The sequence below is a fragment of the Amphimedon queenslandica genome, unplaced genomic scaffold (assembly GCF_000090795.2).
Source record: "Amphimedon queenslandica unplaced genomic scaffold, v1.1 AMPQUscaffold_13504, whole genome shotgun sequence".
NCBI classification, from domain to species: domain Eukaryota; kingdom Metazoa; phylum Porifera; class Demospongiae; order Haplosclerida; family Niphatidae; genus Amphimedon; species Amphimedon queenslandica.
In genome coordinates this window covers 103,061-122,060 of record NW_003546260.1, presented here as the reverse complement: position 1 = coordinate 122,060, position 19,000 = coordinate 103,061, and the positions used below count along the sequence as shown (strand labels likewise).

Here is a 19,000-nt window from a genome sequence, read left to right as displayed (position 1 = left end):
TGCCAGAAACTGAAAATGCTTCCTACGACTTTGAATTTGAATACTATTTTTGCACTACCACTACCACTTGCCATATTGAATTGCAATTTTTGTGGTCAGGGGTATTGGGTAAATTTTTGACCCATTATGCTCCCATTATGCCAGCATAATAACTTGCCCTATTGTGTTCCAAATTATGCTAGCATGATTTGCCTGGTCCTAACATCACTACACTCAGATTACTATAAAAATTATATCATGGGAGGGGGTTGCCCCTCACTAATTTTTTGATCCCCTTTGAAACAACTACAACTAGATCTAGATCTAGACTAGTCTAGGTAAATAGAATTCAAAATTTAAGTCCTAAAAAATAATTTGGTTTTGGCATAAATAATAAACAATGTTTTACAGCTCAAAAAGGTATACCTTTATTGTGACAATAACAAGTATAGCACTAAAATACAATTATAAGTTCAAAAATGTTGCTGTTGGCTTGAGAAGAGGTTCACGATATTCATCACAAGGACTGTAATAAGGATCTTTGTTACTAAAATCATTAATATTTCTGGAGATTCTTTGATTATTACACCTTTGAAACAGCCACTGACCGATTTCATCTTTTGCTTTGCGAAATTTTTTCGATACCATCAGGAAATGATATAGGACCAAACACAGGAAAGTAAAGAAGAAAAGAATGACAACCGATTCAAGGAAAATATTTATATTTTGGGGGCTACTTGCATTTTTGCTATAAAGAGCACCAAATGAAAAGGTAAGGTTAACTAAGAGCCAGCAATCTAACAGGTTGATTAATTTGCTTTTGTATGGATTAAAAACAGCTTGAGATAACACTATAAAGATCAGAATTACCATAACTGTGACATTAAAAAATGAAACATAAGTCTCGGTACTATACAAGATGTACATAAATGTTATAACTAGAATCCTTGCTACAAACCAATAATGCCTTCCCTCCTTATATGGAGCCTTAATGGATTCTATTACTGGCCTTGTCCATTCATTGAGCTTTGCATTGCATCTCAGAGGTCTAGGGAAAAGTAGAAGAAACAGATATGTCATCAGCAGTGGACACGTAATCAATGAAGTCACAACCATAATGATGATATGTCCTGTGCTGTTATAAGGCACAGATGCATCCCAATACCAAACAAGATGAGCTGATTCGGCTGTATGAATAACTGCTGGTTTAAAAGCACTAACAACTGAACTAAGTAGCCTTGCAAATGAGAGATAGACTATAGTTGTTAATACTTGAATGGATGAACTAGAAAATTTATTTGATACTTTACTAGAAAATCGGCACAGAATGATGATAAGTACAACAATGACAAAAAGATAAAGAGGAAACAACAGATTCAATATTACTTTCCACATCTCGCTCATTCCATCATAAAAACAAACTGGGAAACCAAGCCCTAAATTTAGGAGTGACAGAAAAATAGTTAATAATCTATTCAAACCATGACCTTGATTGTTTAAGGCATCTAAAATTCCAAAATTAGAAGCTTGTGCATAAAAGATGATGCCATTTATGGTGCCAACATTTAGCGTTAGATTTAGGGAATACATAATAAAAATGAGGAGAGGACCTGCTATAGCATATGCAAGCAAAGTCAAAAGCCATAGGCTACTGCATTTTTTACACTCTGGTGATCCAAAAACCACACTGTAGCCATTGGCACAACTACTACAGAGTTTTCCTGTACGATAACTAATGCAAAGTGAACTAGTGACACCAGGTTTCGATGATGATGACAATCGAAACGTTCCATCAGTATTAACTGTGACCATGTCAAAACTTGAATTACTATTACAGTAGTACTGATAGCAGAAAAGACTTACAGCAAATGTCTCAGTTCCATTTTCATTCAGTATTACTCCCATCCAAGCAGATTTAGAAGGCCGTAATATGCTCTTTGAATTTATGTCACAGATAGGTGCAGTATCTGCAATGTTCTTAACAATGTTTGAACATACACAGGACCCAGTGTTAATCACATCATGTACAAAACCCGGAGGACAAGAACGCAAATGTATGTCAACTTTTGTTAAAATATTAGAGTTTTCAATTAAAAATAGTAAAAACGCACGATGCTCCCCAATAATGTCAACAGTGCTTCGATCATTTGTGTGTATTGTGACGCTAGCATCTGAGCAGCCATTTTCATTGCCAAATACTTGTATTAACTCTTTCTCGGAGAACCACCAATCAATGTTTTGAATTCCATTATAAGTTGCTAATGCTGCCGAAACAAATACTTCTGCATGTGTAGTTTCATTCAATATATTTTTTGCTGTCAGCATTATGTGAAATGTTTCTCCAGGATACCCAATGTAGGAAGATTTATTGCAAGTTTCAATGGTCATGGCATTGGTAAACAAAAACTTTTTAGGCAAACTTGTATTAAAAATTGTTTTGTATATGGATGTGAGTTGGTATGGTTCTAATAACTTATTCTGCATGTAGCAATTGTAGAGGTTTGTAGAGTAGACTGAATCCCCAAATATCATGGCTGTGTTGTTATAAAATGATATTTGTGTATCATTATATTGATCATCATTAACCTGGAATGAACAAAGTGACTTAGCATAGTAACTGTTGCTTGCTGCAATTGAATATATTGCTCCTCCAAAAGCTTTAGCATGATTGCCTGTAAATTTGGCCCTTAGGCCTTGTGAAAATAAAATAACACTGGAATCAAGGAGAAAAAATGCTCCACCATAAAACCCAGTATTACTTGTGAAGTTTAAATAACCTTCAAGCACAATAGTTGATTGAGAAACTTTAAAAACAGAACCATAATTGTATGAAAAAGTTCCTGGAAATTCATCTGTCCCATTAATAATACTTTTAGCATTTAAAATTAGAAACATGCTAGTAGGATAGTACAATTTAGTGCTTTGCCCGTGAACAGGAGAAGAATTGTTAGAGACAAAAATTGAATCAAAAATGAATTCAATATTGTTGTCAGGCACAATTGATTGGGAGTCAACCAGACCAACAAAGCATGATCCATCACTACTGACAAAATTAAACATTAACTTGACTTCTTTGAAATAAAACTGAATTGGAATTTTCTCAGGATTTATAGCCAGTACACTAATAGCCCCAGAATATTTGGTGCCATCTCTTCCATTATCATGAAAAAATGAATTGGAAATTGTTAGAGGAACGGATTGATTGAGTGAGTAATTTTGAAAATGGGATTTGTTCTGATCGTAATAAACTACTGCAACAATAGCCCCACCATGGCAGCCATGAATATTAGAATTATGATCAAAAGTACATTGCTCAATGACAGTCTGAGAATTTGTGAAAAAATTTTGATGCACGATTAACAAGCCACCAGCTAATGAGCCATAACAATGGGAAAAATTACTGCCAATAACTTGCACAGTAACTGGAAAATCGTTTCGCATGTAGAAAATTGTTAACCCAGCAGCATTGACAATGGGGATTTTATTTAGATGTGTAACGGATGAATTATATAAATTCTGAATGCATTCAAACTCAAATATATCCTCAAACAGAAACTGTAGTTGCAAAGAGGATAGAACAATACTGCTACTTTTACTAGATCCAAGTCTAGTTTCATTGCAGTAAAGAATCAAAAGGCCACTACCAACACTTATTCCTTTACCTACTGCTGTTGTACTAGATGCTGTTATTGTGACCGAGTCTATTGTTCCATTAGGAAGATTAAATAATATAATGGAAAAACCATAGGAAGATTCTACATCAATGTCTTTCATTTGAATGTCATTAACACCTATGAAAAGCAATGCAGCAGCATGATGTTGAGTAAAATAGAATGGAAAATTTGATGCATTGATTTTACACTTCAAAGATTCATCTAATTGGCTTAATTTAGTGCCACATTTAAGAAATTTGATGGCATTAAGAAATAAAACAGAATTGTTGCTACCAGTAAAAACAAAACCATTCAGCATACTTGTGCATTGTACTATAGCACTTACTCCTGAGCTTCTTATAGTAAGAGACTTTGAAATATTAACAATGCAAAACCCGACAGCAGATATGTTGTGAGTAACATTTGTAAAAAGGATTATCTCTGTTGATTCAGTGAAATTTTGCTTGTGGCACAACAATGCGTCCAACTGATGTGGTGAAACAACATTAATTGGTGAAGCTGAAATAAGAGCAACGAGACAGAGAACAAGAATCATAGCCATTAAAGGATGATGATGCATTTTAATGAAACCTACAGTGACAAAATTATATGCCATTAAGGTCATTCAATACAATAATGATGTGCCAGAGTACACAAGCACAATAAGAACTTAAAGTGCATCTTTTACACAAATTTGATTTGTGATATGACAGTTTTTAGAAATAACAAATTTCCCTATATGGTGCTGAAATCACAGCACACTGCTACTCTACTACATTAAACTAGATTCTACTATACTCTCTGTTTAGTCTCGCGCAGCCAGAGGTGGAGAGTCGGGCCGCACAAGATTACTCTCTGTTATCTTTGCAATCGGATGTACTCTAGTTTACAGGTCATATATTAGTGCTTTGAAGCACTAATACAGGATATGACCTGTAGACTAGAGTACATCTAAATTACATCAGAGAGTAGATATAGTAGTATCTAGATGTAGTAGAGTAGCAGTGTGCTGTGATTTACCATATAGGGAAATTTTGTTATGGGTGAAACCATAATGGTGTCTCCATAATCTTTTCAGTTACATGGACAAAATTTTTAACTTTAAATCTTAAAAATAAATGATATGCAGATTTTAAAAATCTTAATAAAGTCTAGTGGCCTAATTAAATTAATAACTTTTGTTTTATTTTAGAAAATCATGAGCATTATACCATAAAACTAGATCTAGTCTAGTAGCCAGTTGGTACTTTTGTGGCCTATCATTTGAAAATTCGCACGTTATTTTTGACTGATTTAGAAAGTCTTAACACTCTGCAAAAATTATGTTAATTAATTTAGCTATTTCTATGTGTCTTTGTTCCTATATCTATTGCATTAATAACAAGTGATTTTAGCTGACTTTGCTGTCAATTTTGTTTGAAATTTCCCATTCCTCATTACATGTACATGATGCAAGACTCTAGAAGTAGCCATTACACTTACCTTCTGACAACTAGATGAGATCTTGGAAGGAAATTACACGATTTATTCTTGTTAGTCAGAAGTCGACTAAAGTCGAGTCAGAGCTAATTGTAGCGAATTGTAGTGCTTTTACTACTTTATAACATATATGGATCTGGGTGTGGTCTAAAGTGTAAACTAGCTAGCCATGCACTAATCTGGATATATGGTAGTATCAGTACTACAAATATAGGTTTGAAAATTATAGTAACAGAAAGCATCAATAAAATCAAGTTGATCATAATTATGTTTGTAATAATGCAAATAATATTTAAATGATTGAAACACTGCAGGAAGAGTTTGCAAGGTATAGCTACTGACATCTTAACACCTCTCCATTGGTAATGTAAATTCCTCTATGCTTGAAGTGTTTTACAGATTAACATAGCAGACCAAATCTATAAACAGAAGAAAAAACAAACAATTTTGCAAAACTTCATACATAAATAGATACACTCAAAAATAACATGTATACACTAAATAAATTCAATTGTCCTTAAGTGCATTTTCCACCAAACAGTTGCTTTAATTTTCCAACTCAACTAAAAGGTTTTTGAAATGTAACAGCTCTACCAATTAAAGAAAATTGCCTTTAAAAACTCTCATCTGGTTAAATTACAGTTAAAATTACATTCTACATAATAATAACAATAAATAATGAAATGAAAAGTGTTTATCATGATATAAATATAAAAAATTATAGCATAAACAGTGAAAATTTTTATTTCTTAAGGGAATTAAGGTCAAAGTAATAGATCTATATAACTTTATGTGAAACAGATATCTAATCTTTGATATCAATTAACCCAAGTTCACTGCATTTTTCATCATTCTGGCTATACTAAGGCATGTCTAATGGGGAGTGAATCTGGCTATCATTCATTTCAAAATGAGTTTATTAATTTCATTTGTAGTAAACTACAAGATATTATCATAAAGGAATGAGTATGTTGTGATGCTCACATCTTGAAAAATCCAATACACACATGTACATTCATGTTGACATTTGGCCTGCCAAAATTAGAGAACTGATGTTTTTTTTAATTTACACACTAAAAAACTACTCATAGCTGCTCAAACTCTAACAACAAAAATTAATGTTCTTATGTTCATATGTCGAATTGGTACATGTGTGGATGGACTTAAAAACTTGGATGGTATTGTGTCAAAAAATGGCTATGAAAGTAATCTTTATTTAATTTATTATACTTCTTTTAGCTGATTCCAAAAAAATGAAATTTTTATGGATTCTTAAAGTTGCTCAAAAATCTGGTCAAAATCCTGACATGGCCCAGGCCAAATTTTTCCAACATTTAAAAGGAAAGAACTCTCCATTTTAATATTTTTTCTAATACATATACATCTATTTATGTTGCGTAGAAAGTTTAAACTGATTACAATAAAAATTGGATTTCTATAAATTTTTAAAGTTGCTAAAAAATCAGTACATGGTCACAGGCCAAATTTCACCAAAATTTAAAAGGAGAAAATTCTCCATTTTAATTTTTTTCTGATATATAAACATGTATTTATGTTGTGTAGAAGTTTGAGTTGATTCCAAATTTCTGATCACAATTAGATTTTTGAATTTTTAAAGTTGCTTAAGAAATCTGGTCAAAGTCATGATCTCAGGCCAAATTTTGCAAAAATTGAAAAGAGAGAATTTTCCATTTTTATAAATTTTTCTGAGACATATATATACATGTCAGTATGTTGTTTACAAAATTTGAGCTAATTTTGATCAAATTTTAATTTTTACAAATTTTTAAGTTGCTCCAAATTTAGATCAAAAACCATAAGTGAGTGAATCCTATTTAGTAACACTGCCGTAATACTACATGTGTAAAAATAGTACACAGTCTTTGGCCAAATATTGTCAAAAGTAGCTATGAAAAAATTCTCAATTTTATAATTTTTCTGATACATACATAAACTTATGTATTTAGAAAGTTTGAGTTAATTCCAATTAAAATTTTATTTTTACAATTTTAAAAGTTGATGAAAATGCGTCCATTCACTCCATGCTTTAAAATTTAATCATAATAAAATTAAACAACACAAATAAAAATGTACACTATAGCTATTTAAAACTGACCTTCAATGGGCTTCTGGGATCATTAAAAGTTAAAAGGATTATGATTGAGTACAAAAGAGAGATAGTCCTTCAAATATGTGTCATATGCCAGAAGTCTATCAATGAAAGAGGGGAGTGGTGTATATACTTTTTTAATTTAAAAAAATACCTGCAATAAAATTCCTGTCCTTATTTTCATGTCACATTCAACTAACTTCTGCTAAAGTTCTTTTAACAAAACAATAAAAAGTGAATTAAAATATTTACAAGATATTACATGCACATTATTTATCAATCCTTACATTATCAGTATGTGTTGTACTACCGTATAGCTGGAAATATTTGCTGGAATTTAATTTTGCTGTTTGCTGTTCATCATAAAAATGCACAATTTAATTCCGCAAAGCATTACAAGTAATGGGTGTATCAACAGTACACGCCTACACCAGCAAAATTAAATTCCACAAACATTAAAATTAGCTATATGGGTACAAAATCGCAAAATATAATTCCCGCAAACTTTTCCAGCTATACAGTATATACATTGTAGAGCTCCAGTCAAAAATTTTATCAAATTTGTCAGGCTTTTTGTTTTAAGGAATTTTTGACCAACAAAATTTTTGCTCTCAGCGAGTAGCACAGAAATGACAATTGTATTGAAAAAAATTAACCTTAACAACAAATTAAAATTTTGATGAAATTTTGACTAAAAAAATTAGCTATATACAGTAATGAGAAACAATATTTGTGGAAATAATTTTGAAGTCAGCTGAAAAATGAATTAATTACTGCTCATAGAAAATCTATGTAAACATTTTGAGCTCACCCCATCCATATGAGCCCTAGCTGCTTTGTGAATTCTTTTGCTATTCAGGACTGGCTATACAGCTGATAAATATCAATCACAACAAGAGTGTGATAGAACTCTTTAGAAAGGTTTGAGACCTTCTCGAGGGGTCAGCACTTCCTATTGTAGGTATACAAGATTAAATTAAAATTTTGGTATTTATTAGTAAATATTGGTATACTGTCCTAGCTAGGTATAAATGGTGCTCCTATTTTAATAAATTAATTTTTCATTTTTTGTAAAATACTTCTGTATCCATGATTGTCTTCACTGTTTTGTATTGTCACGTCATTTATGATGATGATGATGTCATTAACATCTCTTACATTATTCAATTTTAAGTATCTCCCACCAGCTCACATGATGTCTCTATAGCTCACATTGAATGAAAGCTTCAAATAACATAATTATTATTATCTATTGCATTGGGCAATTGCACATGACATATTAACTAAATTATTAACTCAACAAACTGCATTATTTTGGCAATAGCTCTAGAAAATGAAAAAACTGACTAGAGTAAACTATGGGAAAAAGCAAGGTTGCATGCTGCTATTGTTAATAATTTATTAATTTAATTGAATAATATTATTAGAATTAATTAACTATCAAGACCTCAATGGTTCATTCGCGAAATTTAATTTCGTGAATGTCTGAAGACAGGCCATTCGCGAAATTTATTATCCTCGAAAAAACCCGCTATACGGTATATCATAGAGATAACTTGTATTAATTATCATTATTATCAAAGCTAGCTTAGATAGCTAGATTTAGTCTGGCTTCAATTCTATATTGGCTATGTCTTCAGTAGCTTGTGTCTTAAAAGCACAACTGTGAGGAGAAAGTTCTTTATTGACACTTGCTATGAATCCTGGGTCAAATGTTCCATGTGATCTAGATACTATCTTATCCATCAACTTTATAGCTTTTCTATCAGCAGTTCCAACACACTTCAGCCGCTCATGTTCTGGTTTTTCAATGCTTTCAATTCTTGCTGCAGTTGCCTGGGAAATACTTTTACACTTCTCATCTACTTCATGCTTCCTATGCTTGAGCTCATCAGCAATACTTCGTGAAGTGGTATGTTTGTGACTTAACTCACTAGTAGTAACATCTTTGCAAGTCCCTTCTTTTGTAGTTGGAGCAGTTAATGATAACTTTGATGCTTGCCCTTCAATACTAGCAATAGCACCTGCACCTTGACTTTGATATAAAGAAGGTTCTAGCATTATGGAATCTAGAGAAGAAATGTCTTTTTCATCAAAGCTGTCATTCATCATGCGCATCTTAACATAGAGTTGTGTCCTCTGGATGTCTGACGTAACTAATGTATCTATTCGTTTCTGTTCTATTCGTCCTATCGCATCTGCTTTCATCTCGGTTGTACTAGTAATAATACTGCTTGTCCTGTCAGCTACAAACTTTTTCCATTCAGCACTAGCCTTTATTTCTTCTTCTTGTAAAGCCTTATTACTTTCTAGTTCTTCTTGCCTTGTTATTTTTTCCTCATTTATTTTTTGTTGAGTAGCTTGAAATTTTTCTTCCACCTCTCTTTTTTTCCACATGCTCAACGTATGAAATTCTTCCATTTGTCTAGATTTTCTTTGTGCAATTTCAATCTCAAACTTTCTTTTCTCGTCTTCCATTTTTTCTTCTTCTTCCTGTTTTTCAGCTTCAATTATCCTCATCCTTTCCTTTCTTTCAGCTTTAATTCGCTCCAGTTCTTTTTCTCTCTCTAGTTTCATTTCCTTTTCTTCCTTAGCAAGCTTTTGCTTCATTTCATATTCCGTATGTTCATATTTCTGAACTAAATCATTAAAACTGGCTTCACTTTCAGCTGTAATCTTCCTTTGAAACTCAGTCTGTTCAGCCTCAAGCTTAGTTTGCAATAGTAGTCTCTGCCAGTAAAGTTCCTTCTCAAATTCTTTGTTTGATGCCATGATGATCACTAATAAAGAACGAGCTTAATTCCCGTTTAGAACAAAGCTGAATGATGTTAAGTCTATCAAAGGAAATCTACACTAGCAGGAAGTCCCAATTGCTATAAAAACCAATAATAGTACATCCCAGTGATCCCACCTTCATGCAACACCAAATTGTTATGCATACTTAACAGATTCTGAGAAATGCCAGGTGGACATTATGTTTCATGTTATGATAAGGAATGGGTTATTTCCCTATACCACAGATGTGCAAAATATCACCTCTTATCATGCTAGATTTATATCTTAGCAAACACAAGTGTCGTGCACAGTTCAGATTGAACAAATAACAATTATTATTAAGCAACTGATAATAATCAACAATCAAAATGGCTTAACAGAGCTACAAAACTTAAAAGTTTAGATGCAATTCCTACTTTTCTTGATCCTGGACCAATTCATTTATTTCTTTTTCAAATATTTTTGCATTATTTTTCATATCTTGTATCTCTTGCTCAGTTTTTTCTATTACTTTTTTACTCATGTAGTTAACATCGTCCTTCAATTCTTTCATCAAATCATCAATTTCCTTTGTCTCCTTCTTTTGAATATCAGATAACACACTCAATTGTTCTGCTTTTTCTTTCCCAAGCATTTGAGATTCCCTTTCAATTGCTTCCTTGACTTCTATAGTTTTATCACTGGTTTCCTTTTGAAGTATAGCTACATTAGCCTTCAAATCTGACTTTATCTTTTGCAAACTGGCTGTATGCTCAGACTCCAATTTTTGCAAAGTCTCAGACAACTCTTTTGTATTTGCTTCTTTTCTGATTGCTTCTTCACTTGCACATGTTTCTTCTGCTGCCAGCTTCTGCTCCATCTTCTCTCTTTCTTTGGAAATTAAACTTTCTTGTTCTTCAGCTTTTTTTGCTAATTCTTTGTCAGTACTTTCATTTTTAGTGGCAAGATCAGACTGTAACTGCCATAACCCTGCTTCTAGCTCTTTTTTTATTTGTTCTTCTTGTTCAGCTAACTCGATTTCAAATTCTTTTTGAGATTTTATTGCCATTCCACACTCGAATGATAAAACAAATTAGCATACCTCATACAAATCCTTTTAAAATCAGAGCTGGTTATAAAATTTTAATTAAAATTAGTATACCAGTCTATAAAAGACCAGCTCATTATGTCATTTTTCTGCTACGTACAGCTACTTCCTATAGCAAGTATTATTCTATTGGCAAGGATATGCCATACGTTCAATGCAAGAATTGTGGCGACACTTTTTCTGTAGGAAAGGATGGCTTCTTTGCAAAAGTTTTTGGCCCTAGTACACAAACAATAGAAAAATGCAGTGGATGTCGAGATAGAGATGAAAGGGAAAAGAAGGCTAATCTAGAGAGGGAAAAGCAGAGAATAAGCTATGAAAAAGAAATGAAAGCTAAAGAGTTAGATGCAAGGCTAAAGCAGCAGAAAGAAGAAATGGAATTGAAAATCACTCTGGCTAAGAACGAGACAGAACGGCAACGAATGCAACATGAAGCTGATCAGCGAATTAAAAGAATGATGAATGATGCTGATCAAAAGAAAAAAGAAATGGAACTTGCTGCACAAAAGGAAATGAGGATGAAAGAAATGCAAGCAGAAAAGGAAAGAAAAGAAAGGGAACTGGCATTTCAAAAAGAGTTAGAAGAAAAAAGAAGGGAGCAAGAAAAGCAATTGAAAATGGAAGAAATTAGAGCAAAAGAGCAAGCTGATTTAATGAAGATCAAAACTGATCAATTAGTGGAAGAAAAAAAATTAGCACATTCTAAAGAAGTGACCGAAAAGAAGCTTGCAGCAGAGAAATATCTTAAGGATCAAGAATTGGCAGAGCAGAAAGAGCGAACCAAAATGGAGCTGACTTCCCAGGAAGCTATTGTAAAGATGCAAACCGAGACAGAAAAGGAAATCAAACAAAAAGAAGCTGATACAGCAAAAGAAATAAATGAAAAGAAAATCGAGGCTGAAAAGGAAACCACAAAATATGTCACAGAGAAGCAATCTGAGACAATTATCCAGACAACTGAGATGAAAACCGATGCCATCAAAAAAATTGAGGCAGATAGAATTGCAGCTGTCCAAAGTGCAGAAGCTCAAAGGCAGCAATTTCTACTCCAGCTTTTAGAGAAGCATCCCGATAAAGCATTGCAGCTTGCTGATAAAGTACTGATGAATTCATCTGTTTATAGCTCCGGAGTAGCACATGATGCAATTGCTAAAGTTCAAGCTAGTGCACCATCACAAAAAGCGATTGATTCAAAACCTGAAGATGATCAAGAAACTCCACAAGATACCAATGAAAATGAGGATGGAATAGAGAAGAAAGATGGTGAACAAGGAGATTCCAAAGAATAAAGTGATGAAGCAATAGAAGCTCGAAAACAATAATAATCTTACAACTTTATAGTCTATAATATTCTAATAATTATAGGTTTAGGAAATCATTTTAAAAAGTTATGTATAAAGCTTAAAAGCTGAATAATTCATTGCGCCCAACTTAAATATTTATTAATACACTGCTTCAAGTATGCATAATCAAATCAGTAAATTATCAAAGCTGGAAGCCAGTGACAATAACTTAATGCAGGTGATTGACTGTTTTCATTTTTGTGCATATACTTTCCTTATAAGGTGTGAACATATATTCACCAAGTAGCCCATGAATGAGTTTAATATTATACAAGTGGTAACATGCTCTTGTATAACATGAATTAATATCAGTGTATGCACATACACATATATATTGAGGTACATAAAGTAAGGTAAGATTAAGAACTACTCTTAATACTGATAATAATAACTAAGTAACAGCAAACATAAGACATAACACAACAACCATGCTCACATGCTTATATGAAATAATGTTAATTCACAATTTGTATCATGTTGTCTTTATTAAGCATTCAGGAAAGTTTACGCTATAGTCTACCTTAGAGTGTAACAACCTTAATATATGGTATACCATATGCACATTGCACCTGTTGATAGATCCAACAATAGGAATGCACAATTGCACTTTCTTAGAATAAGGCTAAAGGCTTTATCATAACAGCTATGTTTTCAATATCTTATGCATGGCTTGAGCCTTAAGGCCATTTAACAATAACGTGTTTTACACATCTGCTGTTAGTAAATGGGTTGTTGTATAGTTCTAAGAATTAAAATTGTATAATTCATGAAGCACGATAACATACGTTAGACACCTGATGGTAGTGATAGGTTGTTATAGTTCATTGCATTATAAAATTTTCTGGTAAACTGGGCCAATCCAAGCCCACCTACTGATAGTAGCGTAATTCTTAGAATCAAAAACAAGGTTCTATCATAGCATATTTTGAACATCTGCTATAGTGGCTGTAAAAGCTAGTCACATGTTACATAAACCTGCTGGTTATGATAGGCGTTATGTTCCCAGAAACATTCTACGATAATGAAACACCTGATAGTAGTGATAGGTTGGTATAGTTCACTGAGTTATGAAAATTTCTGGTAAAATGGGCCGATCTAATCTTTAGTGATAACGTATTGCACATCTGCTGGTAGTAACATAGTTCTTAGAATCAAAAACAAGGTTCTATCATAGCATGTTTGTGAACAGCTGCTATAGTGCCGGCTGTAAAAGCTAGTGACATATTGCATAAACCTACTGGTTACGATGGGCGTTACATTCCCAGAAACATTCTACCATTACACTACATAAACCTTCTGGTCACAATGGGAGTTACATTCCCAGAAACATTCTACTGCAACATGTTTTGAACATCTGCAGAGACAAATGGGCAGGTAGAGTTATGATAAGATGTGCTGGTAGCAAACTATACTTGCCATGTTTTGATAACTATTGGTTTCAACATTAGGTGGGGACTATTAACTCAGCTTGCTAACAAACTTCAATAATGCATGTGAATCACTTGTCATGAAATTTTATTTATCAGATACGCCCAGATCTATATTGTCTGAAATTCAAATTCAATCTTTACAGGGTGAAGAAGAGGAAAGTAAGACAAAAAGAAATTTTTAAAAATCATAACAAAACTTGATGGGCATGCAAAATAACATGGGTGACAATAATTTCAATATTTATACCACTAAGAAACATTGAAACTAGAAGAGTGTAAAAATATTATAAGGAGTTCACCACCTAATGTAATTAATCACCCATTAGGGCTTTGTTCATAAGTTATGACATATTGAGAGAGTTAGAAGGATGTATAAGTAGAACATGCATAAGTTATGAAACTGTAAATGGGCTGTTGCTATCAAAAAATTAATTGACACGCACTGCTAATGTTTAATTATTTTAATTTGAGTACATGACCTGTAATTGATGTACATCAAAAAATTTTACCAATAGTGGCACATACAGAGGTACTGCATACAACAAAGTAAACAGAAGCTGTAATTACATTCTAATGCATACAAACAAGAGCATGTTTCATTGTCATGAAATTTATTAAGTTATTATAGTGCGCTCATGATGCTGTTAACTTTGGCTTGTTAAGTCAAAAGTGTCTGTGACAGTATTACTAAAAAAACTATTTCTGGCAAAGTGGTATCATGTCATCAAGATAATGTTTACATAAATCATAGTAACAATAAACTTAGTTCATTTCATTTTATTGATATCTTCATGAGCTTCCCTTTTGATTTCCTCAATTATTTTCCTGGTCTTTATTGCTTCTTCTTTTTTGAAGAGTTCCATTTCTTTTTTGGCAGCTTCCTTCATTGCTTCAATTTCAGAGGAAAGTTTAATTTTACGTTCATCCTCCTCTAACAAATCAATGACTGCTTGATCTTCTAACTTTACTTCAAGCTCAGCCTTCCATTGTTCAGTAACAGCTAAAACATCTCTTTCTTTCTGTTGTAGCTCTTTCTTTTGCCGAATCTCCATTTTCTGCATTTCTTTGTCTGTGGAAGACTTCTTCTTTGTTAGGTCAGCATTCATTTTATCTTTTTTCTCACTTAAAACCTCAGCAGACCTTTTCTCTTCATTCATCAAAGCCTTTTTCTGAAGGATCTTTTGATGCTGTAGCTCTGCATCAAAGGTCTTATCTAATGCCAAAATTTCCTCTTGAGCCTTCATTTTTAGTTCTGTTTCTTCTTTCATGGCCATAGCCTCCTTTTCCTTAAGCAGTCGAGCTAGTTCTTCATCCTGCTTATCTATCTCTTCTTTTATCTTTTTCTCATTTTCCATTTGAATTTGCATTTCTCTTTCCAACTCTGCTTGTGTTTGCTCTTCCATTTCCTTCATTTTTCTTTCCAACTCTGCTTGTGCTTGCTCTTCTATTTCCTTCATTTTTCTTTCGAACTCTAGATCAGCCACTTCAGTATCCTTTTCTGGTTCGTTGGTGCTTTCTTCCTGCAATATCTGCTCGTTATCCTTGTTTATATCTTCTTGAATATAAAGTTTAGAATCTTCTTCTTGTTGAAGTTTTTTCGCTAATTCAAAATCGCTTTCAACTTGCTGATTGATAGGTTCTGGCGGAGAAGGGTCATCTTTCCAAAAAGACAGCCTGTCCCAAAAGCCGCCGCCACTCTTCGGTTCCAATTTTTTAGGTTGTACCTTTTTAGTCTCAACTTTCTGAGGAACTAATTTCTTTCCTTTCTTAACATCCCTGCTACTGCTGCTGCTGCTACGGCTAGCCATACTGCGCGATACAGAATCTACTCGTGCACATGGCCTAAATATAGACGCCAGATTTATTATTGTAGTATTATTATTAAAAGTTATCTAGACTATAAATCAAATACTGTTGCAGGCCACTGAGCACTGAGCCTCAGCATGTACTTGATAGCAGCACATAAACCTGATCCTGCCTTATTATTTCTCCCAAGGAAGTATAGAGATTTGACAACATTATGACACTCAATAATTATTTATTTATTATCACGATTAATTTTATGTAAAAATAGTGGTATGAATGTATTATTCAATGACTTATGGCAGAACTTAGAATTTATTATTTGCCAAAATAATAATAGCAATAATCATTAATATCATATATAGCAAAAAAATTTGAGGAGTTAAATTTACAAAAATTGATCAAAAATAAGATACGTTATCCCATCAAGCTCAAGTATAAACACTTACCTTACTTATCATTGCATAGAATAGAAGTGGCGCACTAATCAAAGAAAAAGGATGAACAACAAATAAAACAATTACTTTTCAATAAGACTTCATAGCTTGCTCTCTAACATAATTTGTTGATGGAGCTTAGAATGATTTGAAATCCTATTTAAATTCATACGACCAGGTAGATTAGATCTAAACAAAAAAGCTTAGATGTTTTCATAATTACCCTCCATGCTTATACACGTGATGAAGTCACGCCCATAGCAAATTAAGACTGGACTTGTGAGGATGGAAAGGAAAGAGTTAGATCAGAACTATTCCAGTGGGACTATTTAATATTTATTTAGTGAGGCTGTTTATGACTAGCTTTAAAGTGGGTAAATAAATTGAGCTATTATTATTACATGTATTATCGTCATCATTCATTATTATTATCATCAAACAGNCTGTAGTAACATGAGTAACCAACAGCATGCAACACAAAAATATAAAGAAAAACCGGAAAGGGAGAGCCCTACAAAGTAAAATATAAAAAAATGAGAAAAACAAAAAAACAAAAGAAAGATTATTATTACTATAAACAATCAACAGCATGCAGGACAAAATAATTATAAAGAAAAGTAGATACCCTGCAAAATACAATTTAAAAACCAAAAAGAGAAAAATATCAGCCAATCTATTGGAGGAAGGATAGATGAGTCGCAAAGCCATTTAGGACATTTGACCGCCACAAACAAGCAATATTATTATTATTATTATCATCATTATTATTATTATATTTTTAATTTAATTTGATTTAATTTAATTTTAATTTTTTTATCATTCATGCTTTTATTCTCATATTCATAAATTCCATGTGGCTGAACTTGAGCCTGATTATCATGCATACTAGTATATGTAATTATCTATACATAAATTATAAATCTAGTAGACTAGTATATCTTAGTCTTGCCATGGCAAGACTAAGTAAATCTAGACTAGTAGGAGAATTTTGAAATTTTTTTTTTAATGCAACAAATTTGAGAAAATAATTATTTTAATAGATGTGCTCCCATTTGATTCATAATTATAGGAACCTCATTTCTGCTTTGTGGTGTAATTAAGACTATAGCATAAGTAATGAAGAAAGATTTAATTTTTTGCTTATTTTTCTGGTATTGTTTACATAGTATTATTTGTCTCTTAGCAAGTATACAGTTTGATGACAAACTACATGTATAATTATTTGCACATGCAAATAAAGCCACTCCCATTTCCTGCATTTGTATACATATGCATAATACCAGTGTGGCTATGTCTAATGAATAAAATTTTGTTTAGTAGATCATAGTTTCAAACTGATTAGCAAAATTACATGTATGTGTGCTGCTCAGATTGGTTGCAGTATTTTACCCCATTAGGAATACACAATCACTAATTTAAAATTTGTGAATTGAAGTTTTTAAACAAATTTAATCACCTAGCATTATTTGCATCAAAATTTCCAGAGTTTGTTGATATTTTTATCATTACAGGAGAGAAAATTCTGATTATTTTTTGATTTTTTGAGTCAACAAATTTTTTAATTACTTTTTGTTGCTTCCTTGTCAATGTATTTCATCATCTAAAAAGATTGTCATAATAAATATTTGGTGCATTATACATGTATTTGTGAGCACTGAGTACATGGTGCTGTGGCATATTTCCGAATTATTATTTATTAATTTTACTATCAATATTTTTGTCAATTGATCATGAAATGAATGGTATGCATAGGCCATTGCAATTAGATTTATAGTTCCCTTTTTTGTGAGTGGGCATGGAGGCAGTTTAATAATTATTATGATGCATTATTCATTATAACTGTATAAATTATGTGTATAATTTATACAAAACTGCATTAGTGATATGGTATCATGTGAGTGGGAAATGGTAAAATATGAATCTTATTAGAGAGGCCATAATATTATAACTATATTCTTTTATGGAGATAGTGTATCTTTTGTATTACAACCTGCTCCAATTATGCATACCAAAGCAACTAAAAGGCAACATTTAGTGTATTATTAGTTCTGTCTATTTAGGTGTGACTGTGTGCATTACTCATACTGTCATACACTTGTTATGACAAACATATAATTTTGTCACTTTAGTATCACATATATTTTTCTACACTATGAAACCATTAAGTGTTATCAGTTTTTTGATAGAATTAAACTCATACAATGGGAGCATAGGAAGAAAATTTCATCAAATAATGTAAGTCATGAATTTAGTCGTGTTAAGCCATCCTTATCAGTTACAAGTAGGTATCACTTGTGGTATAATCAAGGTTTTCCACAGAATTTTGGCATAGTACTCATGCAGCTTTTTGTCAGTGAATTGTTAAGTTTCTCAAAAATTGGGCCAGACACCCTGTATGTTACAGGGCATTTTAACAAAATCACAAGAAGAATTCTCCATTTTTATCACATGCATGTTCTTAAATTGTGGAGAAAATTTAAGCTAAATCTGATTAAATCTGGTTTTAATGAGTTTTTAAAGCTGCTAAAAATTGGGCCAAGCACCCTTGTACTATAGTACAGGGACTTTGGCCGTATTTCATTAAAAATGGCTAGGAGAGAATTCTCCATTTTTATAATTTTTTTCTGATGCATAATACATATCTCCATGTTGTGTATCAATTTTGAGCTGATTCCGATCAAATTTGGATTTTTATGAATTTTTTAATTTGCTCCTAATGTATTGTAGTGTTGTCAGCTCATAAAGCATGCTGTTTAGCTCACTTAGCATGATTTATGGGAAACCCTGGATAAAGTATTAGAAATTATGCTCTGCTGGAGTAGATCAACTCAGTTTACATCATTTTACTTAAGTTTTGAAACAGTAAGTGATGTGGCTATTAGATTATAGCATACAATTACCTCC

General features: G+C 32.5%; 4 protein-coding genes across 4 annotated transcripts; 1 reads left to right on the top strand and 3 right to left on the bottom strand.

Annotated features, from left to right (window-relative positions):
* Positions 1-302: 302 nt before the first annotated feature.
* LOC109593810 (uncharacterized) lies at positions 303-5,186 on the bottom strand. Its single transcript, XM_020008906.1, has 2 exons — positions 5,115-5,186; positions 303-4,223 (listed from the first exon to the last, which is right to left on the bottom strand). Exon 2 carries the CDS (start codon positions 4,210-4,212, stop codon positions 445-447), a length of 3,768 nt encoding a protein of 1,255 aa, XP_019864465.1. The 5' UTR covers positions 4,213-4,223; positions 5,115-5,186; the 3' UTR covers positions 303-444.
* A 3,580-nt stretch (positions 5,187-8,766) lies between these two features.
* On the bottom strand, positions 8,767-11,085 carry LOC105316656 (DNA ligase 1-like). Its single transcript, XM_011411721.2, has 3 exons — positions 10,413-11,085; positions 10,237-10,280; positions 8,767-10,016 (listed from the first exon to the last, which is right to left on the bottom strand). The coding sequence occupies exons 1-3, from the start codon at positions 11,042-11,044 to the stop codon at positions 8,824-8,826; spliced, it is 1,869 nt and encodes a 622-aa protein (XP_011410023.2). The 5' UTR covers positions 11,045-11,085; the 3' UTR covers positions 8,767-8,823.
* Positions 11,086-11,176: 91 nt separating this feature from the next.
* LOC100636611 (calponin homology domain-containing protein DDB_G0272472-like) lies at positions 11,177-12,454 on the top strand. The gene has a single exon (XM_003383950.2). It carries the CDS (start codon positions 11,224-11,226, stop codon positions 12,370-12,372), a length of 1,149 nt encoding a protein of 382 aa, XP_003383998.1. The 5' UTR covers positions 11,177-11,223; the 3' UTR covers positions 12,373-12,454.
* Positions 12,455-14,514: 2,060 nt separating this feature from the next.
* Positions 14,515-15,668, bottom strand: LOC105316655 (inner centromere protein-like). The gene has a single exon (XM_011411720.2). It carries the CDS (start codon positions 15,662-15,664, stop codon positions 14,624-14,626), a length of 1,041 nt encoding a protein of 346 aa, XP_011410022.1. The 5' UTR covers positions 15,665-15,668; the 3' UTR covers positions 14,515-14,623.
* Between the last annotated feature and the right edge of the window lie 3,332 nt (positions 15,669-19,000).

Excerpts from the sequence above, each read along its gene's own strand:
- LOC109593810 (XM_020008906.1), bottom strand. The coding sequence starts at position 4,212 with ATGCATCATCATCCTTTAATGGCTATGATTCTTGTTCTCTGTCTCGTT.
- LOC105316656 (XM_011411721.2), bottom strand. The coding sequence starts at position 11,044 with ATGGCAATAAAATCTCAAAAAGAATTTGAAATCGAGTTAGCTGAACAA. Across the intron at positions 10,281-10,412 it reads TTGGTCCAGGATCAAGAAAA|ATATAAATCTAGCATGATAA; the intron begins GTAGGAATTGCA and ends GTGTTTGCTAAG. Across the intron at positions 10,017-10,236 it reads TGATATTTTGCACATCTGTG|CTCGTTCTTTATTAGTGATC; the intron begins GTATAGGGAAAT and ends ACGGGAATTAAG.
- LOC100636611 (XM_003383950.2), top strand. The coding sequence starts at position 11,224 with ATGCCATACGTTCAATGCAAGAATTGTGGCGACACTTTTTCTGTAGGA.
- LOC105316655 (XM_011411720.2), bottom strand. The coding sequence starts at position 15,664 with ATGGCTAGCCGTAGCAGCAGCAGCAGTAGCAGGGATGTTAAGAAAGGA.